At 37.9% G+C, this 17,146-nt stretch overlaps 1 protein-coding gene across 2 annotated transcripts; it reads right to left on the bottom strand.

Moving 5' to 3' along the window:
* Nucleotides 1-118: 118 nt before the first annotated feature.
* On the bottom strand, nt 119-15,637 carry LOC124181056 (tyrosine-protein kinase receptor torso-like). Of its 2 annotated transcripts, none has more exons than XM_046567207.1 (18): nt 14,271-15,637; nt 9,090-9,129; nt 7,067-7,203; nt 6,763-6,889; nt 6,569-6,676; nt 6,320-6,390; nt 6,001-6,160; nt 5,750-5,919; nt 5,330-5,471; nt 5,111-5,250; nt 4,515-4,761; nt 4,260-4,432; nt 3,283-3,370; nt 3,091-3,159; nt 2,699-2,772; nt 2,421-2,635; nt 2,207-2,344; nt 119-1,903 (listed from the first exon to the last, which is right to left on the bottom strand). In XM_046567207.1, the coding sequence occupies exons 1-18, from the start codon at nt 14,400-14,402 to the stop codon at nt 1,678-1,680; spliced, it is 2,457 nt and encodes an 818-aa protein (XP_046423163.1). In that variant the 5' UTR covers nt 14,403-15,637; the 3' UTR covers nt 119-1,677. The 2 variants fall into 2 exon arrangements, with proteins under 2 accessions (XP_046423163.1, XP_046423173.1); XM_046567217.1 differs by having other exon boundaries at nt 120-1,903; nt 15,066-15,637.
* Nucleotides 15,638-17,146: the final 1,509 nt, after the last annotated feature.

Genomic DNA, 17,146 nt, shown 5'->3' with positions numbered 1-17,146 from the left:
GGTATTGCCAGTCTCCGTCGTGAAATCGGAGAAAAAATACAGTTTATTACTCTTATGTGTAAAGCCGGTTTTAGAGACGGCATTATTACACGGGATCACACGCGTCACGAACAGGTATACGAATTTCAATAAAAAAATCCAATCCGAATGTGCCCGGCGGCAAGTACGTCGCCCTTGAAATGATGTTTCGATATCACGTCGCGAAACAACGAGGTCTGACCTTACGAGATATGCTTACTTGCTGAGAGATCGTAAGGTTTGTGGATTTTTCCTCATTTCATTATACATAGACTGGCAATAGCCAAGTTGTTCTTGTCTTTTTATCGAGATATGGTTTTGGTAATTTGGTTAACGTAGTAAGCAATAAACTGTGTAATTGTAAGTGAACCACAACTCTCATACCTTTTGAGATCCGTAGCATTCATAGTTGATTTTCGATAGATTTCGAAGTATGGTTTATCTCGGGTTTTACTCGTAGAACCGGCTATTTCGAATTGCGTCTCCATGAGCGACCATCTCGCGGGTGAAACACACAGGAAGAGGACGAAAGATACCGTATCACGTACGTATTTTATGGCACTTATTTATTAATCAATGTATGCAGAAAAATTTTGATTTTTTGCTATGTTACGTGCGCAAACGTTTACTTTGCGTGTAGTAAAACATTTACTCTCTTAGGTTACGACACGTTGTTATAATATTATCCGTACATGATATTTTTTACGAGCATTTCTAGAGTAATCTAGGAGCATTGTGACCAATGTGAGCAATTTGTTCACAATTTTCTATGAAATAAAGTTGAAGACTTGAAGGATTAGCTCTCTCTACGTTTCATCTGTGTTTTCAAGTAATGATGCCTAAAATCTTCCTTCACGCACGCTTGGGAAATCATAGAAATCTGGTTTGTGACTCACAGATTTTTCATTTTTCCTTTTCAAGACGAAATTCAACCAGGACCAGAGGCGTGAACGAGAGGAGACCAAAAAAGTTCAGTGAAATTTTCACAAACGCGACAGCAGTCGTCATTTTTTGAATTTCACATGATCGCAACATCGTGCAGATGAGAACCGCGCCATTCAATGTGTCTCCCGAATGCTCCTTCGTTAATTTTTACGATAGTTAAAAAGTAAAAACGAACTTGAACTGTACTACTCGATTTTGTAATATTTGTTCTTTGTGCTAACGTTATTCAAGCTTCGTAATACTATTTGAAAGTCAGGAAAGTAGAAACAAAAAATAAGTCAATAAAAGTCGTATCAAGGCAGTATCGAAAACCGTATAAAATCTAAATACACTGTCTATTTTTTACGTATTCTCACAAACTTTCATTAAATAACAGACAACGACGGTATCGCCCAGCTTCTCAAAAATCAGTTTCAAGCATTACACAACGGCGGCGGGTCAATCGCACTCCCAACTTTTACCAACTCCTAGAACCCAACGTGCGAGAGGATTCTTCCACTTATAAAATTGACGGTTCGTGAAGCTTGCCTGTATTGTAATTGTACTATCTCTGATATCGACCGCGTCGTTTCGTCAGAGCTTACAGAGTATCCACGCTCTAATTCCTATCTTCGACTGAACCTCCATAGGTCCAAGAGTCTCGGTCCCAGCCTTGAGCTAATTTCTCGATCTCGAATTTACCGCAACAGAGGTTCATTCTTTAACGATTTTCGGCTAAAACTCGTTGACGTATCTCTGCTGGTGTTCAGAATAAGCGGAACACGAATTAGGGATTTTTAATATCGTGTCGTCAGGCGGCGTCCCTCTTGATACATCGTTGAGATCAAGGTACTCATTTTCCGCAGCTACGCTGAGCAGTTTGTCGAGCTCTTGTCGCAGGGCTGTGAAGGTCGGTCGATCTTTGGGCTTCGTTTGCCAGCAGGACAGCATCACGTTGTACCTGTATCATCGATCGCGATAACGATTTAAGTCTCCTTTGGGAACGTCCATTAATTACGTGGAGTGTTCATTTTTTTTTTTTTTTTTTTTTATAATTTGACACTTTCCCTTATTTTGAGCTCACGTAATCAATGGACGTCCCCTTTCTTCCAACTCACGCACGCACACTGGAAGATGAATACGGCACGGCAGAGTCTCGATTCGCGGTTTTCACGAGAGCCTCCAGTGAGTACCAGAGGACGATTCCGGCCGTATTACGACCTTCCAGTGTGACCGTTTATCGGAAATAACGTGACCGACTCACAGTGCGACGCTGCAGTTGGCGGGTCGTTCCATTCTGTACCCCGTTCGCAGTTTGGTCAGCACCTTGTTCGTCGGTATTCCCGGATACGGACTGCAGCCCAGAGTGACTATCTCCCAGAGGAGAATGCCGAAGGACCATCTGCACCGAAATAGAATTTTAATGACGAATTGTAGGTGACATCGACGTACGCGGGTTCCGGTGTTTTACAGCTTACACGTCGCTGTGGGTGCTGTAGACCTGGTGAGTGAGCGCCTCGATGGCCATCCACTTCACCGGAAGTCGTCCGTTTCCCTGTTTCTTGTAAACGTTCTCCTGATAGATGTCTCGGCTCAGCCCGAAGTCCGATATCTTGACGGTTTTGTCGTCGCATACGAGGACGTTCCGGGCTGCCAGGTCTCTGTGAACCACTCTGTTCGATGATAGGAACTCCTGGAGAATTGAGAAAGCGTGAGACGAATGTTTGCAAGCGGTTCGGGACCGCTGGTTTCTCACCATTCCCGTCGCTATCTGTCGGCCAAAGTTCAGCAGGTCTGTCACTGTCACCATGTCAGAGTCGCAAAGAATGTCTGTTGGCGAGAAAACGCATGGAATGTAATACTTGAATGGTAATCCTTGTTTTCTACGAATTTTCTAAGGAAATTGGAACATTTCGTACAATTTCGTGCAGATAATTGTAAATATTCATGGTTTCTTAGAAAAACTTGTAGATTTACCTGAACAATATTATTTTTTCTTTAAAAAATCTACAAGATACTACAATTTTTAACGAGAATGAACAATTCTTTATCAAAACCTGTGCGTATTTACAATTTCGAAAGAAACAATACGAAATATTCCAATTTCTGTAAAAAGTCGTAGAAATTTTCACCAGGGTTATTACTCACCTTGGTCAACCGCGTATCCGCGATTCACGACGAAATTTGATTTCTGCATGTCGTCTTCGATGTGGTTTGCTTTGAATGAAACGAGAATGGAAGATGAAATTTACCGGTATTACACATATTTCGAAGCTAGTCAGTGGTAAACGAAACGACAATATAGTAGAATGTGTTAAAATTACATCAATATAAACTTACGAAATTTAAATATCACCTCGTCGGCGTTTTTCTCTGTCTTTGTATCGTTTTTTGCTTCCTTCGCCGATATCGTAGCCTTCTGGATTATCTGCATCGACAGGATGAACAATAAGTTAATTTTCACCAGATTTATTGTTTGAAATTTCATATATTCAGAAGCGTCAACGTTGTGTGAAAAGTCGTTTCCATCGATCCTGCCATTTGTTTGTTATCGTTTATTTTTTACACTCGACAACCTTGATCATTAATCCTAGAACGGAAACGGGGGATGAAAAAACACCCCACGTGAATTTAAATTTTATGTTTTCGACTCAAGACACCGATCATAGTTCAATCTCATTATCGAGGAGTGAAAAAAGTATTTTTACTCCACGTAATTTTTTATTAAAAAAAGAAAACCGTACAAGTGCGAGTAAAACTCGCGCCCTGAGAGTTCCGTAAAAAATTGATTATTTTTTTTTTTTGTCATGTGATATAACTACAAACTAACTATTTTCGGACTGTTTTCTTTACCTGTGCTGTGAGAGCTTGCTTCTCTCCAAATTTCATGATTCGAGGTCGACGGGAAGTACCTTATAGGTTTTTACGAGTGAGTTTGCGAGTATCAAAATATTTCACACAAATGGCTGCGTCTTGTTGACTGCTTTGACTTAGTTTCAATTTTTTAGCCCTCCAAGGGACCGTAAACCTCAGTATTCGATATTAATTTTAACCTGATAAGTTTGGACAAACCGACAGACGGAAAACGAAGTGATCTTAAAAGGGTTCCGTTTTTACCTTTTCGAGGTACAGAACCATAAAAACGAAGAAAACGAGATCCTATAGGACCCTTAACGATACGATGTACCCGAGAGATGGAATTTACGAAATTTGGGCATTTTTTCACCGCCCGTTACCGGAAAAGGTTAAAAAAAAAAAATGACGATACTCTCGTACAATTGTTTGTACAACTTCTGATCAATTAGTTGTTAGCTCACCGAGCGTAAAAAGGACTGCAGATCTCCCCTGGAGCAATACTCGACAACGAGAAGAGGCCGCTGACCGATCGTGCAGCATCCAAGGAGAGAAACGATGTTCCGATGTTGTCCGGCAGATTTCATAATTTTTATTTCAAGCTCGAAACATCGCCGATCCTCTTCGCTCGGATTGTCTGTGTGATTATGAAAAAAAAAAAACAACAAACACAGAGTTATCGAAGTGCCCGTCGTGCCACGTTTCGTCGCTCATCCTACCTCGCAACATTTTTATCGCCACAGGAGTCGTCTGGCCTCTGTCGTCGCGTAAACTTCCCAGCCTCACAACCCCGAAAGCTCCGCTCCCCAGGACTATCTTAATCTCTAAACGGTCCGGGCTTATCTCGTATTCGTCAGCCGGTGCCAATAAGCTCTTGAAACCGACGCCGATTCTATCAGGATTTCCGTCATCGAAGCCCTTGATCGTGTCTAGGGCGGTGTCCTTGCGATCGATACTCTGAATTTTCTATCCCCGTATTTTAAAATCGGTATGTTAAAAATTGTCGTTTTTTCTATATTACTTGTTCAATGTATTGCATAAAACAAGGGAGGAGAATCGTCAATTTCGATTATGCATGATGAATTTTCACTGAATCGAGCGAAAGACATTTATCTGTATACTTGCCGCGTGTCAGGGTGTCCCATATTTACGGTGTTGCGGAATATTTTATCGCATGCCCTCAAAATCAGGCTATTGTTTGGAAATTATTTGGACAATACTTGGGGAGTATGCGTTACAAAAAATTGGTCAACACCTTAAGTTGTACATGTATCCGAATGCTGAGGGAGTAGCTAACGTGCTAGAAACTAGTCACCTTAAAATATTTGGATCTCTCTCGGTTTCGCTTCCGTTTCGCGTGCCTGTGGTAAGCGTATATCCCGGTTCCCATAACCAAAACGGCACTTGCCAATAACGTCACAATGGCAGCGCCCACGTTCGATATGTCTGACGATTCTTGAGGAGAAGAAGAAAGAAGGGTGAGGAGAAATTATATTCAAGAGTAGAAATCACGCTACGAATTTGACAAATGTACCTTCAGGCTCTTTCGGCAATAATTGCGTTACCGAAAAATGTTCCTCGATACTCTGGCCTTGACCACCCGTGGAAGCGGCTCTTATCATAACCTGGTATATGTCCGACATTGTCACGTCCGGAAAGACGTCTTCGGTAGCCGTCTGTAAAACAAGGTCGGTGAGGGTTGAAAGAATATCTGTTCATTCTCAAGCCTTCGAGGTATCTGCTTCAGGGTGAATCAAAAGATAGGAAAAGTGGAAAGAAATGTTCGAAAAATCTCCAGCATGACTTTTTCTTCTTCACATCAAGAAGGTCCGGCCCTTCATTCGTCCTCAATCGTTTCTTCAGAATTAAAAATACTCGTCGCACCATGTGTGGAGGTATTTGACACATACGATGAAGACGTCGAAAATGAGCGGAAAAAATTTTGCCAACTTACACCGGAAACGTTGTGAACCCTTGGCCCTGTGTAACTGGAAGTCATTGGATTCATGAAGATCATGTAATAGTCCGGAATTAATTCAGGCATCCGCCAAGTCACCTTCACGTCGTAAATGTTACTGAACTTGTGGATTGTCGTTGCGTTCAAACCCTCCACCACACCTGGCGCTGAAACAGACCGATTCATAGTTACACATAGAGACTTTGATGATTAATTATCATCGCTTGGATCCAGCTTTAATCACTCACCGCAAATGGTCAAGTTTTTGTGAAATTGTAGGCACTCAGGGGTTACCAAAGTGGCCTTGGCTACGCTGCTCGACATCTGCCTTTGGGTCGATGCCTTGATGTGTATTGTGTACTCTTTTGAAAATTCCAAGTTTGCGAAAGTCGTTTTGTGATCAGTCGGCTGTAATTGTATTCATACATAAGAATTTTTTAGATTTAATGAACGTGACTTTTACATATGTACATATTTGTACTTTTTGTCAAGTATAGCTAAAAGTCGAATAAAGAAATCGAGTTGTGACTATACGTATAGACTTGCATGGCATTAGCCAGCACTTACTTCCTCAAGATCTCTGGATTGAAAGTTGTTCGACGGTTCCAACAGCATAATTTCGTAGTGGCAGCTGAGATCTGAGGGAAAAACAAAAACGGCAACAATTATTGATAAAGTTTGTTCGTTAATTATTTTTGGGAAAAAGAGAAAGGAAAATACGATAGAAGGAAAAAAAATTGTCAATGAATCTGAATAAATTGTATAACTCGATTTTCGAGTGTCATTTTTTTAAATTTATTTATCACATCATCTCACCGTTCGCGGGTGTGAAACTTATTTCTGATTGCAGTCGGCGCGGATTTTTAGGATCAACTTCCGGTCTTCCGACTGAAATATGGGTCACCTTACTCGGATGGACAGTTTCTGTAATGTAAAAAACGGCTCGTGGATTGATTTTAAACAATTATAAATCGGGTCAATTTTCGCGTTGATTACATCAATTTACGCACCCATCATCGTGCTGACCGTCTCTGTGATTTCTGGTAATGAAACTCCGTTCGCCAATATTCGGTGTAAACGAAACGAATAGGTTGTCCGTGATAGTAATTCGTTTATAGACGCAGTCGTCTCGTTGCTCTTTAAATAAAAGTGTAACGAAGGATTTTTCCAGCGGTTCGAACAGTTTTACAACATTCTATTCATATTTTTCACCATTCAACGGTAAACCACTAATCTTCGTCACGTGCATTCGATTATTTTCCAAAAAGTCATCCAATTACTACAAGCGAATTCGACGATTTGTGCAATACTCACGATAACCGGTTTCAGCCAATTTCCATTCGTCGCACTACGACGTTCAATAACGAAAGTTCCCGGATTATGAACCATTCTGATGAAGTTTACGTCTCGACAGACGAACGTTACGTTCGCGTCCGCATACACTTTGAGATCTGAAAAAAATGTTGCTTATTGTTCAGTGGTAATTAGTAAGAGTAAAGTGAAGGTTTAATTTACGTCGAGGAATCTTCCAAGTTTTTTATTTTTCATTGTTATGCTTACTAATGGATTCCAGAATTTCTTATATTTCAGTATTTAGTCTCAATGGCGGGGAAGTTTTTTGACATCAGATGAAAATATTCACACATCTTTCGCTTGTTATACGGAATAGGTATACTTAGCAAGTGAGAAAATGATAGTAATCGATACTCTAGTCAAATAATAAATTGATATCGCATCGCGTCGTTCATGGGAGTAAAGAGCAAAAACCGATTGAGGGGAAAAATAATCGAGTCGTGCGATTAATCGAGTTTGAAAAATAGTCGATTATACTCGATTGATCATTGATAAAATAATCGATTGTTTTCGGTCATTATCAATACACGTACCCACCAACACCAGGTGTGTACAATCGTTCGATATTACGGATCCGAAACACCGTGTATCGTGTTGTATAACAATTATCCGCGTCTCAAATTGTTGGTAGTATAACACACACCAAACAGCTATGGATATATATGTGAAACGGCGGAGCCAACTTTGTTGTTTGAAAAAGCAAAAACCTTCGATTCGAGACCACGCGCGTATCACACATGATATTTTATACGCACGGGTATTTACAGGTATGTATAATGCAACACGTCGATCGTTGCTTACTTACATACCCACATAGGTACAATACACGCGACGCAAAGTTTCAAAAAATGTAGGACATTTGTCAGCTTGTCACGTACGCTTATATCTGCTCTAACCGATCCCGAAATAGGTCCAGCGGACATCGATATCGTAAACCTGTAATACTAAACGGAGAGAAGAATAACACAGCAGGTTTTGTTCAAAACTGCGGGAAAAGCGGGATACGTCAGGGTTTATTCGTAAAAAATACTCACGTCAACTGTGTTTTTACTATTACAAATGCAGCAGATTTTACTCTGCACACATTGGTTTTCACTGATTCTACAGAACCCGAGTCGAGATTTCGACTTTAAAAGCCTTATTCTGGTACTCGATGTGATGCTCCTCTGATATGAGAGCCTGTTTAACGTCTCGCTATCTGTACAAAAAGTACTCAACTAGCGTCTGGATTGGCGATTATATTATTGTGGTTAATCGGAATAATTAGATGCGGCAAGGGATCAAGGTTGCGAGAGTATACTAATTCAAATAGTAGTCCGTTATATATTACCACAGTAACAAACAATGCCCCGAACCTGTGATTTTTAATCAGCCGAAAAATTAAATAACACAATTAATAATTTTCGGAGTATGATAAATTAATTTGAATTACACCGATTGTTACCAAAGTAATGAGTATTTTTTTTCATCGAACTTTTGGAAGCGTTGATCTTAATATTCAATCACTGAAATTGTACATTCTATGGTAAAGGACCTGTAGAGGTGTTAAAGATGTCCTTCTTTGAACCCAAACGTAAGATATTAGAAACGGAAATATCGGCCAATTTTATGTCTAAAATAGGTTTTCTTTAATACAAAGTTACTGAGACTCGGTTAAATTCTGCATTTTACGAAGTATATTTTCCCAAAAAACCTGATGTGCCCTTTTTTTCCTGCTGTTTTGCATAAAATCAGCTGTCTCATTCTCTCCGTGTGTGGTTGAAAAATTGACCAATTCGTAAAAACCTGGCGTATAACGACGCTAAGAATTACATCTTTACAATATTATTCACACGCCATTCGTGTTTATACAAGTATTATAATTAGTTACATGGTTTCGTTTATGTTACTGCTATAGTGAGTTGTAAATTACACTTGTATAGAAACAAAATAAAAAAAAAGTTGAATTATATAAGTATGGTAAAATGTCATGTCAACAACTCACAAGTTATCTCTCTTTCCGTCTCATCGCAGTTTTTCGCCCCCTGAAAAATAGTTGAAGAATATTTAATGAACAAAGTTTTTCTCACAACAATGTTGTTTGATATTTTTTTTTGTTTTTTTTTTTTTAATCTCTGTATTTTATTGTTAAATGAATAATCAGACACGTGCCGATGAATCGGCAAATCTTTCGAATTCGATCGTTCTAATTGTAAGTCGATTATCCCACGTTCATATGTATCCTGCATAACACGCGTTTAAATTCCATCGGGGTTTGCGAACGTGACTCGCACTTGAATTTCGATTAATCATATATTCCGTCAATTCGGTCACCGGTGTTTAGTCGTACGAACAATCAACAAATTACGACGAGTCAACGGTCAATAACGATATTTAATATCAATACGAGAAACTAATTCTACCAAAATTCGAACACGACTCAATGAAAATATTTATAACGGCCAGTATCGTCTTATTGTAATCAGGGTATTAAGTATCGGAATAGCAAGTACAGTCTCTGTACTTATTCAACGTTAACCAGCGGCTGCATCAATCTCAGCGAAATATCGCGTGAATTTTCGGATCGATAGATCGCGTCGGATAATGGCACTTCTCATTTCACATGTAAATAACATGCGCGAGTACACGCATAAGATTCCCTCATTTTATCCAAATTTTATACGAACTATTTCGATTTACACGATATTTAAAACCACGATATATCATCGTTTCGCAATTTGCAAATAATCGTTGACGATCCGCAAACTTGTTACACGCGCGTTTATGTGTATCTATGTATACGTACGTTATTTACACGTGCATGTAGATAAAATTCGTTAGTAAATACATACATGCATAGACTTACAGGTACATGCACACCTATACGCATAGATTATGCGACAATAATAAATTCCTACATCTTGTTTATTCGATTTTGTTATTCATTGGAATTCAATTGCCTTACAGATTTGACCAATGTGTGTGTGTGTGTGTGTGTGTACATCATACAAATGCAAGTATCTATTGCGAACACGCATGTTTTTCCAGCGCATAGATACGACACTTGTATTAGGTACGCAGAGTGTACCTACCCAATGTTTTTTTTTTCCAACTATAAACGTACGTATAGGTATACATATAGATATATGAAATATCTATTGTATCTGCAAAACGAGAATTATGATATGGAAGATTTTATTTTCTTTCCTTCTCTGTTTTTTTTTTTTTTTTATTTTAATTTTTTTGTTTTTCCTCCTTCTCGCAGTGATAAATTTATGTTATTAATATAATGATTACAACCCTGAGAACCTTAAATCCATTTTATATTGGTACACAGTAGCGAAATCGTCATTGGTATCTAACTTTTTTGCGTCGGTCTTATAAATTCAAGTGTATTCATTCGATTGATCCCGATCGATATGTGCGATAGATAACGGCTGTAATGTCATTTTTTTCTTTTCTTTTTTTTCTTGTCCGTATAAAAAGAGTATCCGTTCCTTTTTTTTTTTTGTTTTCGTTCGATCGTATTTTTTTTTCTTCTGCTTCTTTTTCAACTTCTCTTCTTGTCCGTTCTTATCTTCTCACTTCTCTCTCTCTCTCTCTCGCTCTCTCTCTCTCTCTCTCTCTCTCTCTCTCTCTCTCTCTCTCTCTCTTTCTTTTGCCTCCCTTCTAGCACATTTATACCTGCTGGCACTTTTCAATAACACGTATGTCTATTTTTAACTCGACGCAGTTCTGAGCTAACCTCATGCATATACACCCCATTTTGATACAAGAAGTATTTACATACGATTATGTATAATACATATGTATATAAGTTGAGCAGATACTTACGTGTATGTATATACTTGGTTATTTTAATTTTTTTTTTTATTTTTCTCTGTATTCATCATTTCGAAAAAATAACCCATCTTTCGTGGAATGCCCCATAGTTTTTGGGAGAATCCTCCGTATCGCGACTGTGACACACCGGAAGCGGGTATGGACTTTTTTTGGCGGCGACGGTGTTTGCTTGTAAATATGTCGTAAAAGGAAATAAGAATGAAAAATGGACAAGTATATGAAAAAAGGATGAAAAAACCAGCAGTGGAAACCAGGCTTAAGGGTTGGTGAACCGGAGCCATTTCGACGTCTTTGTATATCTTCTTTCTCTCATTTTCATTCTCATATTTACTCTCTTTCTCTCTCTCTCTCTCTCTCATTCTCAGCCTCAGACAATGCGCGAATATATGACTATACAATTTATATCTAGCTAGAATAGGAAAATATGTGGTGTAGGTGTAACGTAATATACGAGGTTGAAGTTAGTAACGTTATCGTAACGAAACATTCGGGGAAAAATTTCTATTATCTTAACTTGACAATAATTTTTAAGATAATAATATTTCGAAGTATTAGTTTTATTGCGGATCATTGGATTTCAGACAATTCGAAAATCGCGAAATAACGGGTTTTCCTCGGCATGAATCGTTACCGTAACGTTACTAACTTGAATACATACGTCCGAAATGTAGGAAATTTTAAACAACGTCCGGAGCGAAAGTCAATGAAAATTAGCCCCCATCCTCGTAAAGTGTATTGAAAATATGAAGAACCGCGCGGAAGGAAATAAAAATCGACGAGGGACACAAATTTTATCGTACTGAATTTTTTTTTTATCTTATTTTCTTCACTTCTCTTCCAATAACGAGATATTTTTTTATCTCCAACGAAAAATATGCCACCAAGGTTTTACCACCGCGCCTTCGTACATATACACGTATAATGTCGTATAATTTTACCCATAGATAAAACGTTACGATACAACTATAAACGCCCGCTTTGCGAATGACCTCTTCCTGTCCTTTATACAGCTTGTTCCATTGACGTTATGTGTAGTATAATAATGCTGTCTTTCCCAGACTCGGAAAGGTGAAAAATTATTTTTATAACAGATGCAAGATCTTCGCTTTTTTACTTTCATTTAAATTAAATCCGGATGGATGGTATAATTAGCCCGTTTACGATCGGCGATCGATGAAAAATCAACAACTGGCGGAAAAGTAACTTTCATACTAATTAATGGTATACTATGTAAATGAATCGAATTATAAATATTTTATTAATTTCCTGATTGCGTACATATTTCAATTTATCGATCAATGCGATTTGATCACGGACTTTCGGCAAGAAAACAACGCGTAATCTATACACGTGTTACAAAGAACATTGTCATGTAATCGAGGCAAGTTAATTGTGTGGTGTAAAAAGAAGAAAGACAAAAAAAAAAAAAAAAATGCGAATGCCCCGTGTCGGTGAAGAAATAATTTGCATACATAGCCCTATAAATTTCGTCTATGTAGTGAAAACCGAGCCACTCTGACTTAACTATGAAAACTGTGGAAAATTAAAAAGTTCCTAAAATTTTCTCGGGTAAAATCTCACTTCCATCGGAATGGATCCGATTTTGACTCCGACAAAGTGACAGTTTGTTCGGAAAAAATTTTTGGTAACTTTTATTTTTTTATTTTTTTGCTGAATGAATATCTGTTCGAATGTTCTTATTATTTTTGAATATATCCGTAGTTTTCGATAAAATTAAACTCGTCCTTAAATTTTTATCTTTATTATACAGCTTATCCGTGACTTTGTACTGCGAGTTGAGTGATTTTCGGGTTTAAATTGATAGATAAAATTCGTGTCCAGGTGCTTGAAAACTCGCTTGTAGGTTTTATAATATATAGAGTAGGTATAGGTAAATACGCCTGAGGTAATGAAAACGTGTTCACGTGTGATATCGCTGTGTACACATCCATGTACCTACGTATGTATAACTTTAGTGGGTCAATACCCGAATATTTATTTTAATGGAACACACGCCCGCCATCGGCCAGCGACATGATTAAGCCTTTTTGGAATACCAACATGTTTTTCCTTCCTCGTCTCGATCTTTATTCGATTGCATTGGCAGCGCGTGTGTCAAAAATTGATAACGCTTTCGGTGAGAAGGAAAAAAAAAAAAAAAAGGTAAAAAAAAACTTTTATTTCTTATACAGCCAATGGTTCGAATATTTTTGGAATTGAAAAAAAATGGTACGTACAAGTAACTATTCGCTGTGATTTAAATATGCGTTTGTCGATACTGGATTCTATGGTTATTGCAGCGTGATTTATAAAGTTTCATCGGTCTACGATAGAAATTCTATAATATACATTCGAACCGCTTAAATTCGACTTCCCCGACTTTGGAGGGCAAGTAAGTCGCTTCTGTTACTCTTCGCCCTCTTTAACTCTTTTCAATGCACCTGCGTAAAGCATGCGCAGACGGTGACAAAGCATGTGTTAAGATGAATATTTTTATGAAGAGGCTAACCCGTAAATTCTAATTCGAATGTATACGAGTTCGACTGTAGTAAATTTTTTTAAATTGAACAAAGCCTTAACATTGGTTTCATTGTGCAACAAAATTAAATTACATATCGCAATACTTGAAAGAAAGTATAGTACAGGTGAGCATAATCAAATAGAATACAGCAACACATATAATACCAGAGGTTCTCAATACAGCTAAAAAAAAACTTGTCTAAATTTACTTTCTACTCAGCGTTAGAACTATACTCTTCGTTTATGATAAGAAATGCAAAAAAAAAAAAGAAATAAAAAAGAAATGAAAATAGTCAAGGATCGTTTTAGTAATAACAACTGGAAATTTTTTTCTGCATTGAAAACTCCACGGGTTATTTCCTATATTCAATTATTTCTTGCATTTCGTATCGCAATTTTCCTGCCAAATTGAATCTTTTACAACGATTTCCAACACGTATATCTTGTACCTCGATCTTCCTTACCGGCCGAGATTATCTTCACTACCAATCTTGGAGTATGCGCGTATACGGAGATGGACACGCAACTTCGATATTCGTCATTTATGGGAATCACGACGCGGAAAAAACCTTGTTGTAACAATTTGTAGGAAAAAGCTGTTGCCCGACTATTTTCGGCCGTCGAATTTTTGTCTTTTTTTTTTTTCACACACGTATCGGATTCTTCGCGTATTTTTTTCTCTCTGAGGCCGACGTATATCGTCGATATCGACAAGGTGTTCGTTCCTCCTCGTAATCAACCTAAGTGAATCAACCACGTGTGCCGGATGCGGAGTATACGATGGGGATTCGGTTTGATGATAAACAAACGATGGCATACTCACGTCAGAATCGTCAAGATCACACATCGCCCTCCTGACGACCTCCTCAAACGTCTCGAAACTTTCGGCGCGTAACGGCGTCGTCGTTACGAGATTCGTCAACAACAATGGTACGAAATAATTTAACACCCGCATTTTTTTTCCTCAAACTGTTCAAATACCGAACATGATCTATATACAATATATACGTATAACAGACGTACGTATATGTTATGTGCACGTAATCATATCGTATTTCATACGCGTCGACATTCAATTCACCGGCAGAAAATTATTTCTTATTATCCACATACGATACGTTTCACTATTCTTATATATTTGGCAATGATGTGTTATTAATGTTAGCACGCGAACAGTTGGCGTTGTCAATATTTTATTTTTATTTTACAATAGCCGCGTTCTACATTCCACCTGTAAATCCGATTTCTACGTTCGTATGATATTTTTAAACATTGCGAGAGAATTCAGTTTAAAGCAGATAAATTTAACGCGATAACATTTTGCATTATACCAACAATCAATTTCATTCTCACAATTATCGTTCCGTCAATACAATTTTGTCGCATTGTTTGCTTCTTTTTTTTCGTTTTTTTGTCCAACGAATTCACAAAAGATTATTAAACAACACTGCGAGTGAAATTATGACGCATAAAAGGCTGTCTCTTAACGTTTTAAGCTTTAACCCTGCGATATCGTTTCGAACTACTCGCAATCGGCTTCTGCGGCTCAATTCTGTGCGAACACCGGCGTTGGTTTAGCAGCGTCACTGGTCGCTACAAAACCGTTGTTGACACTTACGAAATTGAGTGGAAGAGGCATATCGGGGATCGCCGCTGCGGCTCTAGAAGAACGCAGGAAGTCGGCTTCGCGCGTCTGCGCATCCCTTTCCGTGCACTCGCAAATGTATTCCGTATGGGAGTGGAAATTTTCGTTGTTTCAACAGGTTGCCGTCTAGGTCGCATTATTCCACTGTGACCCACACCGACTCCTCTTTCGGTGTATCATCGGAAATCTAACCGTGATCTCGTTGCCACAAAATAAAACCTCCTTTCATATCGTCAATCAGTCTGTCGGTTGGAATGAAAACGAATACACGTGGGCAATTTGGTCGTTATATTACGCGCAGAAAATTTAAATTCCTCTAGTCATTCGAATTACAGTCGCGCGCAACTTTGCTCCATTCAAATATCCATATTTTCATTCTTGTTTTTTTCTTTTTTATCTGTCGGTAAAAACGTTTTCCGCGCGAAACAGTGTTCTTTTTTTCTTTTCAATTCAATGGCGGTACAACGTGGTTTCCATGCGATTTGAAATAATTTTTAACAAACAGAACGTGTAACGCTTAACAGATTTATACCGCATACTACGGTGAATTTCGTTCGCGTTATGTATAACATAGTGTAAGATTGTTCGATGAATTGAATTCTATTATATAGAGCTAGAGCATGTATTAATAATATGTATATATATATATATATATATATATATATATATATATATATATATATATATATATACTAGCTGACCCGGCCACGCGTTGCTGTGGCTAAAGTTTTTGTTATATTACATTATAGTAAACAATCTAAGAGGAACAATAAGAAAACATCAGTCACGGAGTCCACTATGCTTTTTCACACAGATGGTATTTGTAAAAAAATATGGTGATCTCCTTATTTGACTTTCTACTACTATAACCCTTTAGTACAATGAAATTATTTACGAACAAAGACGAAAATGTTGATGTTGGTATACAAATTCACTGGATTGAGATTTGAAGGGGAAGTACGTTGAACACAATTAATTAAAATGTTCTTACACTTGATATTAAGCATAAATCAGTAGGTACGTAATAAAAATTTATCAGATTTATTATTTTGCTGTCCTGATTCTTTGAGCTGGATTTCTTGATTCGATTTGTTCTGCCAACTGATGGGCTCTTTTAATACGTTTGCGTCGTGCCTCTAACACGTGGTAATTATGCTGTTAAAATGTAGCTTAAATGACACGTTCGTAGATTTACCATAGCAGCGCCATCTATTGATTACTTACTCAACCCAGTCGAAAGGTATCGACATCTGTTAGAATCATTCGGAGTTAACAGATAATTGTGACTGTCGAATAACAACAGACAAATAATTAGCAATAAATTAAAATTGCGACTATAATTTGAGATTTAAACTATCCTATCTCTCAAGTTGGATCGAACTGCACATGGTGTGCGTATTGTATTACAATCGGTTAAGTGGTTTAGGAGTCCATTGAGGACAAACATCGTGACACGAGATTTATATATATTAAGATATATATATATATATACGTATAAGAACATACCGGAGAAACTAATTTTATGGTATTGCGACTGATGTCAGACACAGCAGACAAGGCCGCACCGTTTCTACTCGCGGTGGGTCTATAACATCGTGGCGGGGAATGCGGATGTCGATGATAAAATTTCACCAGCAAAAACAAAAGGAGATACGAGAATGAGAAATCGAATGAAAAAAGATAAGAACACGAAACGGGGAATAAGATACAACGTCAAGTTTAACAAAAAGGACAAAAAAAAAGAAAAGAAGGAAAGAAAAACGAGTAAGGATATAACGTACGATCTAACCGTACGACTGTGTCTGACAGAACTTTGTTAGGGACGATCAGAAGAAAAAAAAAAATAGTAAATAAATAAATAAACCAAAGAAGATAGAAAAATGAAACACAGCGCTAAATCAACGAGACTGCGCACTCTACTGCTTCTGCTTCTACTGATGAAAAGCCGTCAAGCTTGATATTGTATAAAATATTTGTCAATGTATACAAAACATTCCGCAAAAGAAATAAAGAAAGTATCGAAATCCATGCAATTGATCAACTTTCCGAAGTTA

Source organism: Neodiprion fabricii, chromosome 1, assembly GCF_021155785.1.
Source record: "Neodiprion fabricii isolate iyNeoFabr1 chromosome 1, iyNeoFabr1.1, whole genome shotgun sequence".
Taxonomy (NCBI): Eukaryota; Metazoa; Arthropoda; class Insecta; order Hymenoptera; family Diprionidae; genus Neodiprion; species Neodiprion fabricii.
This window is presented reverse-complemented; position numbering and strand designations above follow the sequence as displayed.

Coding starts and splice junctions, on each gene's coding strand:
- LOC124181056 (XM_046567207.1), bottom strand. CDS start 14,402: ATGCGGGTGTTAAATTATTTCGTACCATTGTTGTTGACGAATCTCGTA. Junction 5,251..5,329: donor ATTGCCGAAAGAGCCTGAAG/GTACATTTGTCA, acceptor CTTCTCCTCAAG/AATCGTCAGACATATCGAAC. Junction 2,636..2,698: donor GACAGATAGCGACGGGAATG/GTGAGAAACCAG, acceptor TCAATTCTCCAG/GAGTTCCTATCATCGAACAG.